Raw genomic sequence first — 12,950 nt, 5'->3', positions numbered from 1 at the left:
AAATGAATGAGTGAGTGTGCAATATCTTTAAAACAAGATAGAACAGGGCCTAATGTGTTCAGTGAGTATGAGGAAAGTGACATATCAGAATCAGTCTTGAAAAAACCCTTATGTGTCTTAAGTTCCCCAACATACAGTATTCCCCAAATTTCAAGAAATCCTCAGTCATGTTAAACATGGTCAAAATACAAAATCTGAGGTTAACATATGTAAAAATGTTCATTACAAGTCAAAAGCCAGGGCTTCAATCTGCTCTGAATGCTTGGTTTGCAATATTTTTTTCCACATTGCTGACGAACTGACGTTGGCTTGTCATGCATGCCCATAAACGCCCGTCTGTTCTGTAACCTTTGTTGCTAAGGTTGTTGCTAAGGTTTTTCCATGTGTTATTCATGTTGTTCACATTGTCCACTCTCATATTTTGGATCGGATTTTGGCTCGAACATGTATGGATGTATTTGAGAAGTTGAAACTTTGAGTAAAGAACGAGAAACATTAGTGAAATCCTGCTACTATAGTTTGTTTCATGGTTTGTTGATGTAGGCGCCAGAGCCCGTGGAAGTCTCGAGGGGCAGCTTCTGAGAGCTGGCTGATCAGAATAGAGTGGGCTCATCAGGAGGGGGCCTTAAAAAGACAGGAATTACACCAGCCTGTTTCAGACAGAGGCTGAAGTGAGGGGCTGCATAAAGAGCCATACTGGATAAATAGGGAGTTTTTTGAACTGTAAATCATGCATAATCCAGTAAAGCCCCAGATTAAAAATATAGACCTGTAAATATGTCTCCTTTAACAAAATCTGTATTTGTCAATGGAATCATTTTGGACCAATGAACAGTCCAAAAACAGTGGTGCAGCACTGAAATGAGAAATGAGGAGTTCTCTACAACTAAAGAAAGTGCCACTGAAGTGCAAAAAAAAGTGCAAACATAAGCAGCACTAAATAAAACTTGTGTTGAGGATCAATGCTAGCTGTTAGCATACAGTGATCAGCCATGCCCTCCATTCTCTCCATTCCTTTCTTACAGATCTACCCAGTAGATGTCCACAAGAAACTCCACCATGAGGTTATAATTGCTCCTTCACAAACACATCAGAAAAAACCTGCACAAACCTGAACCTGCACTTTCAAATAACGGCATTATTTCACCCATACTGGCAAAACTTTTTCCTGTTTTAAGAAAAATAATTGTCAAAGGCTGAATTTCCAACCTAATGTCTTGTTAAGACTTTCTGTCATGTGTGAGGAAAAAAGGTAGAAGTTGTTTACAAGAGAGCTGAATCAGCTTAATGAGTCGACAGCTGTCACCCAATCAGAGAAAATCAGCTCGAAAGCTGAGATTGAAACCCTTCACATGGTTGGAAATTTATTTCATGGTGTGTCATCATATCCCTAATTAACAGTTCACCTCAGAACCCGCATCTCTACTAATGAGCATTTCTGCCACACATTAAATCTCAATCACAAGGGGTATCTCCAACACACACACACACCAAGCACATACCAAACACACAGACACAAAGACATGACTGCTGCTGCTTAGTCAACATCTGCACATGTAAACAAAGCACTATATTAGACCCAATGGGATAAACAATCTGATTTGTCATCACTAACAGCCTCCATCAGTGCCCCCCCCCCCCTCCTCACCACCACCACCACCAGTACCAGCCCCACCACGGCAGCACAGAGCGGGAAGTTATCTGCCATCTCCCCACCCCCTCTTTAAACCTGCAGCTGCAGCAGCAGACACTCTAGAGGGCAGTGTTGCTCTCAGATTGAAGCAGAGGAACCAGCTGCAGTGTCTTCCCAGGGCCTCCCTGGTTAGAGGAAGGAGGTTCTCTTCCTCTTTTGTTTCCCAGTTGCTGCAGGATGGGACCCCCGCCAGCCTCCCTCTGAAACACTGAATGAAAAAACTGTGTGGCAGAGCAGACAGATCACAAATCTGCAGATCTGGCATGGTTCACTTACTGAGTGTTATGGCTACAGCTATACAGCAATTACGGCCCGGGCCAGTCAATGGAGGAGCATTTTATTTCCTCTCGGGGTGTCGTATGGGGTAAAGGCATAGGCACGCTAGGTCTCACTGTCATGTTGCTGCTTTACATAGAAATGAAAGATGAAGAAGAAATCCTGCTGTGTTCAGGCACAGGGAGGCAAACTTTAAACATGTCCAGCCAGCCGAGTGTATTCAAACTATGAATTATGTATGGTGTATTCTCTGAGATGTCCTTTTTCCCTGAGGTGCCTGTTTTTGTTACGGCATCAGAATAGATAACCTTATCTGTAGCAGACTGTGATGCCTGTGCAGACTGCAAAAAGGTCACCAAACACAACCACACTTCCATATGGATGGATGGATTGTTGAGGTCTCCTCTGGTGCATTTTTGAAGGGAAAGAGAGAAAAAAATCTGGATCTCTGAGTACTATGAAGTAAGAGGGCCATAAGGGAATAATCTAGATTTTGAGGGTCTTTAAGTGTGTATTCTGGATTCATGAGGACTATAAAGATCCTGCATGTGAAGGTTAATGTAAACATTTACTCTGGATTTTAAAGTCCTATAAAAGATTTAGTGTTTATTCAAAAGGACCATAATGGTGTATCTTGGATCCTGTAGGAGAGGTGTGTTGCATATATCCAGATTTTTGACAATTTGTAAACATTCATTCTAGATTTTGGACACAAAGCAATGAATGTGGATTTTGTTTACTGCAGAAAATTTTTAAAGGTCTTTTCTAGATTTGGGGGTCCTAAAAAAGGTGTATTAGTCCACAAGAATCATAAAGTTGATTCTGGAAGGAAACTGGGTTGCATTTATCTAAACTCCTGACAAACATGTATTCTTGATTTTAGGAGCGAATGAGGGAATGAAGGTGTATTTTGAATTCATGAAGGAATATAGAGGTTTGTTTCATTTCCTGGATTATGGTTGAGGTGCATTTACCCAGATCCCATGAAATTTAAAAACAATCTTGATTCCTAGATTACTTTAGGATCCTGAAGGGTGTAAAGGTGTATTGCTTCTGGAGTTTATCTGGATTCTTGACAATTCATAAACATTTATTCCAGATTTTGTGAGACAATAAAGCAATGAAGATGTTGGACTGTGTTAAAGGATCTATTTTGAACTTTGGGGTCATAAAGAGATGTATTGTTAGGTACGTTTGGATTGAATTTGCGAGAGCTGGGGTGTATTTATTGTATAATATCTAGGAGGTGTAATTATTGGATTCTGGAGAACTGGACAGGTGTAATGCAGATTTTGAAATCCTCTAAATGTTCAATCTAGATCCATTAGAAAGATTAAAGCAGATGTTGAATTCTTGAGGAAAGCAGGGGTTAATTTTGGATACTGACTATGATGGTGTATTTTAGATTTTGAAAGGTTATAAAGGTTCATTCTGGATCAATGACGACTGTAGAGATCCTGATTACTGAACAGATGTGTCTATTCCAGATTTTGGGGGCTTTATGGATCCACAGAGGTCAGCTATGGATCCTGGTGTGCTATCAAAGTGGAATTATCAGGATCCTGGAGAAGGGCTTCAGAGTAGTTTAGAGCCCTCAAAATCAGCCGTACATTCTGGATCCATGAGAACTGTGAAAACATCTTAAATTCTTGAGGAATGTGATGGTTTACTTTCCTAAAGTGCTGTCTATATGTAATAATGAGGATTCTGGAGCACTGTAGAGGTGGATTCTAGATTTTGGAGCCCTCTAAATGTGTATTCTAGATCCATGAGAACTATAAATGTGTATTTTATATTCTTTGGTAAAATAAAGAGGTTATTTCTGGATCATGAATGGCTATCAGGATACTGTAGGGAGATAAATTCGATGACCCCAGGGACTATAGAAATATTCTTTATTGGCTTTGGAGCCTTCTACAATTGTATTCTGGGTCCATTAAATAAAGATAACGGTTCAGGTTCAAGAGAAGCATATTTTAGTATTGAGATGCATCAATCGTTGATCTCAGACACATGTGCATATACTGCATATCTGCATTCTTGAGGAATATATGGGTTTTTCACTGAATGCAGAATGATGTTGGGGGTGTAAAAGGGCTGGGCTGGGCTGGGCTACCCTCATGTGATGGATCTGTAATTTACAATCAATCTTGTGCGTGACCTATCAGGCCTGTCACTCTCCAGATTCGCTGAGTTGTAAATCAAGTTCTGCCAGGTCACAGATCCCACACTGAAAAAAATGTCTATGCCTGCATCTGAGCAAGTCATTTTTACTGAACGGTGAGTCTGAAACTCTGATTTATTGGAAAAACATTCAGAGAGTTTCGGAAGGTGGACATTTTTTCCAGCATCAACTCCCTCTGACATGTAATGACAAATACATCCCTCAGCGTCACTCCTGTCTAATCTGTATTCTAATACTTCACAAGGATAGGAAGAGGTCAAGGTTGACTTGAAAGCATGCACTATGAAATATTGACTGTGATAATAAAATATTCTAATTTGAAGCATCAGTCATGTTGGGCCAGATGTGTTGAAGACCGCGGGTGCACAAAACAACAAACATCAGCAAGAAGCGTGGTAAGTATAATCACTCACCGCCCATAACAAACTGACTGCTGTGTGCTTCCTGCGTCGGACATGTGAGAGGAGATTTAATCTTTCTCCCTGGAGCGACCCCTCCCCTGTGACTGCTAAGGTCACGGGTGCAAAATCAGACACAGAACCACTGCCATCGACCTATAAAGAAAAATACAAACCGCTGTCCTCACAGAGTTCGAGAGAAAGAAAATCCAAAAAATGCAAACAGCGTAGTGTTGGGATCAGAAGTCATCTTTGGAGCTGCACCATAATACAATATTTGCTATAATAATTGGCCAAGTAGCTCTGTGTTACCCTCAAAAGTTGAAGTAATAACACTCAATCAAAAGTCCTCAAATAAACAGCCCTGTTTGCCGAGCACTGACCCTCGCTCTTCGTCTGGAACATTTCCAGGTTATTCTATCTACCAAGCTTATTTTTCAAAGTGTGAGAAATGATTTGGTTTTCTCAAAGGGACTGAGGCGTTCCCTCTGCTTAGGGAGTTATGACCTTCTGCCACGGTGGATTCATTACAGTGTTATACAACTGCCAGCTCTTGTTAATGTGAGAATATGTATGGCTTAATTCCTGCACAGCCATGATACCCAACTCACTATGTTGTGACTCCACAGAAGAATGCTGAGGCTCTGTTTGATGGGATGTTATGTTTAAGCGTCAAGTGGAGCTTCACCAGACTTTCACACTAAACGTGCAGAGTGACGTTTGCGCAAAGCAAGGTCATTATTTCCAATGGAAAGTGCAGCTACTCTCTCCTGAGCTAACACTATCACCAGACAAGAACATTGATGTTGGAAGATTCTGTAAATACCATGGATTACACTCAGAAACATTTTACATCCAATGCCAGCGTTTTTAAATCTCTCACTTTCAACAAAATAAATAAATAAATCAATATTTAAATCCAGTCCAGTATGAAATTCAGATGTGCCACAGGCCCATCCAACTCAGACCTCTACACCCTTACATTCCGCTTTGCTACATAAAGGACACACTACTTCCTGCATTTGCAGTGAATGTTGACATTGTATGCAAAAAGTGAGGTGCGGAACAGGCCAATATGGACATAATTTGTAGGGATACTGGGCTGCCTGAGCTGTTGTGGGAGCTGTTATGGGGACCTTAGTGGTGCATGCTTACCTGAATTTTTGCCAGGGTTTGCAGCCAAAGTTTGACTGACAGGCTTCCAGAGACATGCTTGCATTGACAGGAGGCTGAATTTTTGAACATGCCGATGTTACTGTAGAGAAAAATATAAGAGTTAATTTTGTGCTTCTCTGAATTCTCACACTAACAATTATACTCTTAGAACATACCAGGACTTCAGTAAGAAAACTCATGTATGGCAAAAAAAATATGCATTCTACTGCACAAAAGCTATGTGTTCTTGTGTGTTTGGTGTGAAAGACGGGCCTGGATGACATTGTCATTTGTTGCTTGATCTGTTTGCTCAACAAAGTTTGGGACAAAGGACAAACTTGTCCCAACAACTACTGGTCAGACTGACATGAAACTTATTGGGTTTCATGATCTCAAGAGGATGATGATAGATGACATTTTATCGAAGAACCTTTTGTCAAGAATTTTACTTTATTTTTAATGTCCACAAAGTCCACCTGGACCTTTCACGTGTAGCTCAAAGAACAAACATGCTGACTGCATGTGTGAACATGTCTGCCATGTAAACACCCTATTTCCATGACATGAGCTTTCCATAACCTGACCTTTCAAGAACCTGTAATGTTGTATTCACATTATTGAAAAACAGGTTGTGCACCTCCTGTATTATTGTGTATGTGATGTGCTGCGACAGTCCTGTGCCGATGTTTGCAATGTGCAGAGCAGAGCAGGAGTATGCCAAAAGTTTGAATTTGTACATGTTCATATTGTAGCCTAATAGGTCTTTGAAAAAGTAACATTGTGGGGTAATCACAGCAGATAAGGAGAACATATACAACTTGTGAATAGTTAGGAACTAATGTTGAAAGTAAAGCGACAGAAAGGCTTCCCTGCAGGGTCAAAAATTGTACAGTTAAGAGTACAGAAGAAACAAAATCAGAACCACTGATAATGCTGCACATTCAGTTGGGGGTTGTTAAGTTGTTAAGAAAGGCCAAAATGATGCTACATTTGGTACCATGCATGTTTTAGAGTACTTCAGGACCTTGAGAATTGGGTCTAAAGTGTATCTTTGCAATTTCCAAATCCAAATTCTTTCCAAATGTGGAAATTAATAACTTAAGGAATACATGCACAATTTATGGTCCTATAGGCAACAAAAAGTCAACATTAATTTTTAATTTATCAGTCAGTTTTATACTCTTTGAACCTCTGTGCTAGCCAGGCAGTTTGTTTTGCCCCCCATGTGCAGATCTCCAGAGGTGACAGGCTGTAAAATATGGTTAGTCCAGTGCTGACATTATTACATAATGCCCACAAAAGTGCAATTTATGGAACCATTATTCAATTAATTATATTTTGATACAAGGCCAGTTTCCATCAACCTGCTGCGATGGGCCTGCCCGCCTCTTGCCTCTCAGCTCTCCCGTTTATTCACCACTGGTTTTGTGCACGAGCAGCACAAATTATACGTAACTATAATTCATCAGGGATGGGACACATTTTTCCATTCGCTCTCAGTCCAAATGGAAAATCCATACACATTTAACTCATATTAATATAAAAAAAACATATCTTTGTCAGACAAGGTCATGTGTAATAAATTCCAGTCTGGGTTGAATGATTAAATCTCATCACACACTCAAAGCTTGTTTTTCAATTTCAAAGATGGAGTTGGAAAAAGGTCTTAATAACAGAACTGTCCAATACTGAGCCAAACTCCAGCTTTGATCACGTAGACTCGAACAGCTGAGATTTAAGACATCCATACATATAACATGGACTAGTTCGCCATTACTTGATGCAGTCTTTACAAAATATGCTTGAACATTCTTGCCAATACACTGATTCACAGTACAGTACAACCAGCTGATGTGTAGCACTGTCCAGGGGGCCTTGCAGTTTGCAGTCTATACACTGGGGCATGATCAACACATACACAGCTGTTTCTTGTTATAAGCCCTCAGTCTCTGAACAAACATTAACCCTGTTTTATGATATGAACCATAATAAGAAATTGAGCTTCATTCCAAAATAAGGTATCTCATTTGAAAAAGTACCACCTGCAGTTACACAGTAACTACCAAACAAATCAGTGACCCTGATGGCATGTTACACCCCCAACCCCTAACCCTAGTAGTCACCCATGTAGTAAAGTGGGTATGTCATGTGGATACTGTGAGTAGATAGATAGACCTAAGTATCATTTTTAGCCGTGTTAGCTGCATGGTTCTAGGGATAGTAATGTCGGTTGGTTGGTCAGTGGATTCACCACTTTGGTCCAGACTGAAATACTGAACTACTGGAATGGCCGCCATGTAATTTGCCCTCCTCAGGATACATTGTAATCACTTGGGTGTTCGCCTGACTTTTCATTTAGTGCCATCATCACAATTCCAAATTTGTCTAATTCTTTGATTTACGCAAAACTAATGAAATTCCCACCAGCCTTAGCTGTATAGCAGCAAATGTTAGTATGCCAGGACATGAAACTAAGATGGTTACCCTGGTAAACATTAGCTTTCGTAGCATGCTAATGTAGCATTTAGCTCAATGCACAGCCTCAAATGGCTTGCATGGTGGTAGACATTAAACAGATGAGATATAACATGTTGACTAGAGAGCTTTAGAGGTGTTGGTAGGCAAATCTGAGCTTCAGACTGAGTAAGGCACTGATTACCGTGAGAAGGCACCAGTACATGTCTAATCTATGTTGGCTCATAAGATCATGCAAATTCAGGGCTCGCCAGGAGAAAATGATAAGGGATCAGATCATAGAACACATGAACATGAAAAAAGTAAGAGAAAAGCTGTTGCTCCAACCAGATAATCACACACTTTCAAGGGCTCTCCAGTTGGCATTCCGAGTTGAATCTGCTGCAGATTGTGCTGCTCATCTGAAACCGCTGGATCTTTGCCAGGGCTACCTCCAAGTTTACCTACACCCCAGCAGTCGTTGCAACCTCTTTGCCCTCATCACTCATTCTGGGGTTTTCCGCTACAAGTGCATGGCGTCTGGGTTGAGCTCTGCCCCCAGCTGTTTCCCAGAAAATACTCGCAGGGATCCTAGGGCTTACCATTTAGGCAGTGGCCAAACACCACCTTACGGTGAGAAATGTGTGTTTGCAGCACCTGCTATTGAGTATGTGGGTTTCCATCTCCCGGCTGAGTGCATCTCCCCACTCCATTCCAACACAGGAGCAATCCACAGACTACCAGAACCCACATCTGCTGCCCATGTCGCCTCTTTCCTGAGCATGACAGCATACTACTTCCACTTCCCTCCACATTACTCAGCCACCACTGCACCCTTGCGTCACCTTCTGAAGAAAGATGAACCCTGGGTTTAGATACTCAAGTGCTCAGTAGCCATGCGCCTCCTGAAGACTCAGTTCACCTCTCCACCTATCTTTGCCCAATTCAGTCTGGCCACTGCCACCATCGTCACAAGTGATGCTTCCGCTGTGGCCGTGGGGGCTGTCCTCTCCCAAATACAGGATGGAGTGGAACGTCCCATCGCTTTTGCCTCCAGGGCCCTTAGTCCTATAGAGCAATGCTACTAAGTGGGAGGGAGGGAGGCCTTAGTGTGTATATGAGATGTGAGAGGTATCATTTGTATCTGTATAAACAGATACAAACAACTTCCAACTCCAGTTTACACCTGGACAAGACAACATTGTGGCAGATCTGCTATCTCACTCCATCCCCAGTCCAGCAGCGACTCTTGACAGTGATTGAATATAGCATGAGCTAGTGCAACTCCTTCATTCTCCACTGCAGACAGCCATCTCTGCCTCTGTAGAGTGACATCGCCCCACAAGCACACAGGCAATAGCTCAGGACCTCAGGCTCTGCCTGCTGCATGGATGGACACTGCAGCAGCCCAAATCCCCCAGGCTCCACCTGTAGAAGACAGGGAACCGCCACGGGCACCTAAGCGGGAGCCCCGCCCAGTGCATACTCAAGCTAGGCCCAGACACTTGAATGATTTTGTGTATCACACTTGAGTTTTTTTGGTGGGGAGTTATATCTATGGACAGGGGTTCGAACAGTCACATGATGTAAGATTGCATTGTTGAAATATGACTATTACAACACATGTTAATAGTTGTCAGCCATAACAATGTGCCTTCTGACAGTTCACATGTACGAGGTTCGTACGGTAACAGAGAGGAAAAAGTCACCTATGTTGTTACATTAAGAGTTGTACAGCTCGTCCTTTCTAACCATAAGATTTGCCTCTTTTTGACTTACATATAAATCTCATGCTAAGGACATGCTACTGCAGCTTTCATAACCAACAATCACTGTGCACAGCGTCTTAATCAAATAATACCATGGCCAAATGACATCACCACCATGAAGCACTTGAGATTAGACGGTATGAAGGACTCCTGCTCCACCAGTTCATATGTTCAGAGGCCCTGTAATAAGATTATTTTAAACGTGTGCACAGATAAACTGGATCCTCACACGACTCCTCGCAGGAAGTTATTATCCTGAACTGAGGTGCAGAGAGCACGAGAGAGGGACAGTGGTGATTAGCCCAGATTTAACGCCATATCCTTACTGTCCACATCTGAACGCTAATCGCCCCACCAGGGGGAAGGTGAAGGGAGGACAAACTGCTCAACAAAATGAACCCAACGAATGCTAGTGCTCCACAGACAGGAAGAGTAGGAGGCAACAACTGTAATCAGTCAAGGCCCCTGTGGAATAGATGATGGTGCAGCTGGGCCCGGGCTTTGTAAGTTGCACTGTTGTGTAGCAGGGACAACAGAGATGTGGTCTATTTAGAAAATCCTTGGAATCACAGTCATTACAGTCTTTTTCAAGACACACACCAGCCTCACTCTTAATGGAACAGAGCTCCTTTAAGGCTGTATGAAGTCCTGTTAGTAGCTTCTAGAGGAGGCCATGTTCATTACACACAGTGAAAAGACAGAAGTTTTCAACACAGGGCCGACAACATATGAGATGACTTAGTTATAGTTAAAGATGCAGTGATATTTTATAGTAACAAAGGCGCAAATGTGAAAGGGGCTGACGAACCCACAGAGACTTATCTCCCAACTCTGCAGTTCTCTTTGGACAGACAAAGTAACTAACTTTGTCTGTCCGTTAGTGACAGGAGTTTTGGAAACCAAAACATAGCTAAATAGATACTGACTAAACAAATGCGTATGTTACTCCGTGTCTGCTGGTTGTTAAATAAGCATACCCATAAGTTATACTCCTAAGTTTGCTTACATATTCACCATAACTTAATGGAATATGTTGCTTTATGATGTGTTCAGACTAAATGTAAAGCACTAATTTAACCACTGCAGTGTTTTTGCAGTTTATTTTCCTAAACAGCCCATGTACTGAGTGCAAAGACATTATCTATAGATAGTGTGTTTATATGACAACTCTAACTGATTTCAGAACCGACCAGAAAGCTACTCTTACTGTTGTGATCCTCCATTTCCTTTCTTTTCCTCTGGTTTCTGCATGTTTATGAAGTGGAGTCATACAGCCTCAGGATAAATGTAACTTTTTCAGCTAAAGTTGAAACATTTTGAACTCACATGGATGGCCTCAATGAGCACTAGAGCAAATTCACATCTATTTATAGAGTAACCTAACACCTACTTGGGTGTGGTCAGAATAGGTGTTGCACTTTGTTGCACCTGTATCCTCACCTAACAGTGATGTCACGAGGTCCTGCAGTACAACTGTACATCACTAAAGCAGAGAATTTTAAGAGGGCGTTAAGTTACACTTAAAGCCCCCTTTTTCTTTCTTTCTATGTAACCACACCACATCTGAAATGTGCTGTTTTCAGTCTGAACACTTTTAGAACCTTAGTGGGGCTAAATGCTGTGGTGTGCCTGAGATAAATTAGTTTGTATGAAGTATCGTCCAAACACCCCTTAAAAAAGCAAAAGTGTCAGCTGTTCCACATTGTCACACTCAACGGTTGTGTGAAAAGTCTGCTGTTATAAAGAGAGGAGAGAAGTGATAATCATAACGATGCACACTTACTGTGCAGAGAGTCTCTCCTCAAAGGCGTTGATGGTGTTACACTTGTGTACATTTAAGTTACTCAAGTTGTTTCTGCAATTCTGGCATCAGAAAGGTGTGGGAGGAGGGATTTTCAGATGCTGTTAAGATTATCTGAGAAACAAATGTTGGCAAGTGTTGTTGTTAGCATACTGATGCCTTAAAGACTGTACTGAAGATGTGGGTTGAGGAAAGCCCATAAGTGGACTGCAAAGCAGGTGCTTATACAAGTGGATCTGTTTTGCTTTATGGTTGTATTATAGAGAAGATCAAGCAGTCACCAAAAACATTTGTATATATATTCTGGGCATTATGAGTGTCCACAGCAAATTTAATGGAAATGAGGCCAGTGGTTTTTTTTTTAGGAAACCTTGTCATGTACCAAAACATTAATCAAGATGATATTTTGACATGAAAATGGTGCTTGAAGAGAGGAATTCTGCAAGCAAGGCATTTGCAGAAACATTCTGAAACAAATTACATGGCAAGAAGAGGATCTGTTGTGTATGATCTGAGTACAACCCTCAGTGCATTCAGTGATACAACATAATTACTCTTCACAGTACAGTATCACGGGTGTCTTTCAGGATTCTTGGCAGGAAATCCTCCCATCCACCCCCAGCTCTCTTCTTCGCTGTGTCCTTCCACAGACTTGATTGTACAGTAAGTGGCAGTTGGTGCAGCAACTGCAGTGTGCCGGAGTGCTAATGCCAGGACCCCACATGAATAATGGGAACCCTGTGCAGTGGCCCAGCTGCTCCTGTTGGGCCCCAGCGAAGCCAAAGCCAAACAGCAGGCCCCTCACACTCTGCACTGATAACACACTCTGTCATCATCCAGCCACACAGGAACGCAGCCAATCACAACTGACCACAGCGTGTGGTGATATCTCAGACCCCTGCCCATCTGCTTCCTGGCCTGTTTGACCTTGGAGGTCACTCAGACAACGGATGTAAGGCCAAGGATGAGGCCAGTTGCTTTGAGTAGATGACCTCTAAGTGAAAGATAGAGCCCTGCTTAGCTCTATGTGACCTGCAGTCAGAAAAGAATAGAACAAATACAAAAGTCTCCTTGAACTTTGTAGGTAAACTCTTTTCTTTTACAACCGGGGTCAATTCTAAAGTTTGTGCACAATAAATTAAATATATACAAAACAATATTTTTTTCTATCAAACACATTATGTATAGTAGACACAACCACAACCAGAATCTTACTCTA

At 41.8% G+C, this 12,950-nt stretch overlaps 1 protein-coding gene across 4 annotated transcripts in view; it reads right to left on the bottom strand.

Moving 5' to 3' along the window:
• The window catches only part of lama4 (laminin, alpha 4), a 187,144-nt gene that overhangs the window by 50,292 nt on the left and 123,902 nt on the right, over window positions 1-12,950 (bottom strand). For 3 of the 4 annotated variants that reach the window (XM_044377223.1, XM_044377224.1, XM_044377225.1), the window contains one exon: window positions 5,708-5,807. In XM_044377223.1, the coding sequence (XP_044233158.1) occupies window positions 5,708-5,807 (100 nt within the window). Of the gene's footprint in view, window positions 1-4,567; window positions 4,709-5,707; window positions 5,808-12,950 lie in introns of those variants that run through there. The other variant, XM_044377227.1, reaches the window with a different exon arrangement.

Source organism: Thunnus albacares, chromosome 16 (genome assembly GCF_914725855.1).
Source record: "Thunnus albacares chromosome 16, fThuAlb1.1, whole genome shotgun sequence".
Classification (NCBI taxonomy): Eukaryota; Metazoa; Chordata; class Actinopteri; order Scombriformes; family Scombridae; genus Thunnus; species Thunnus albacares.
This window is presented reverse-complemented; position numbering and strand designations above follow the sequence as displayed.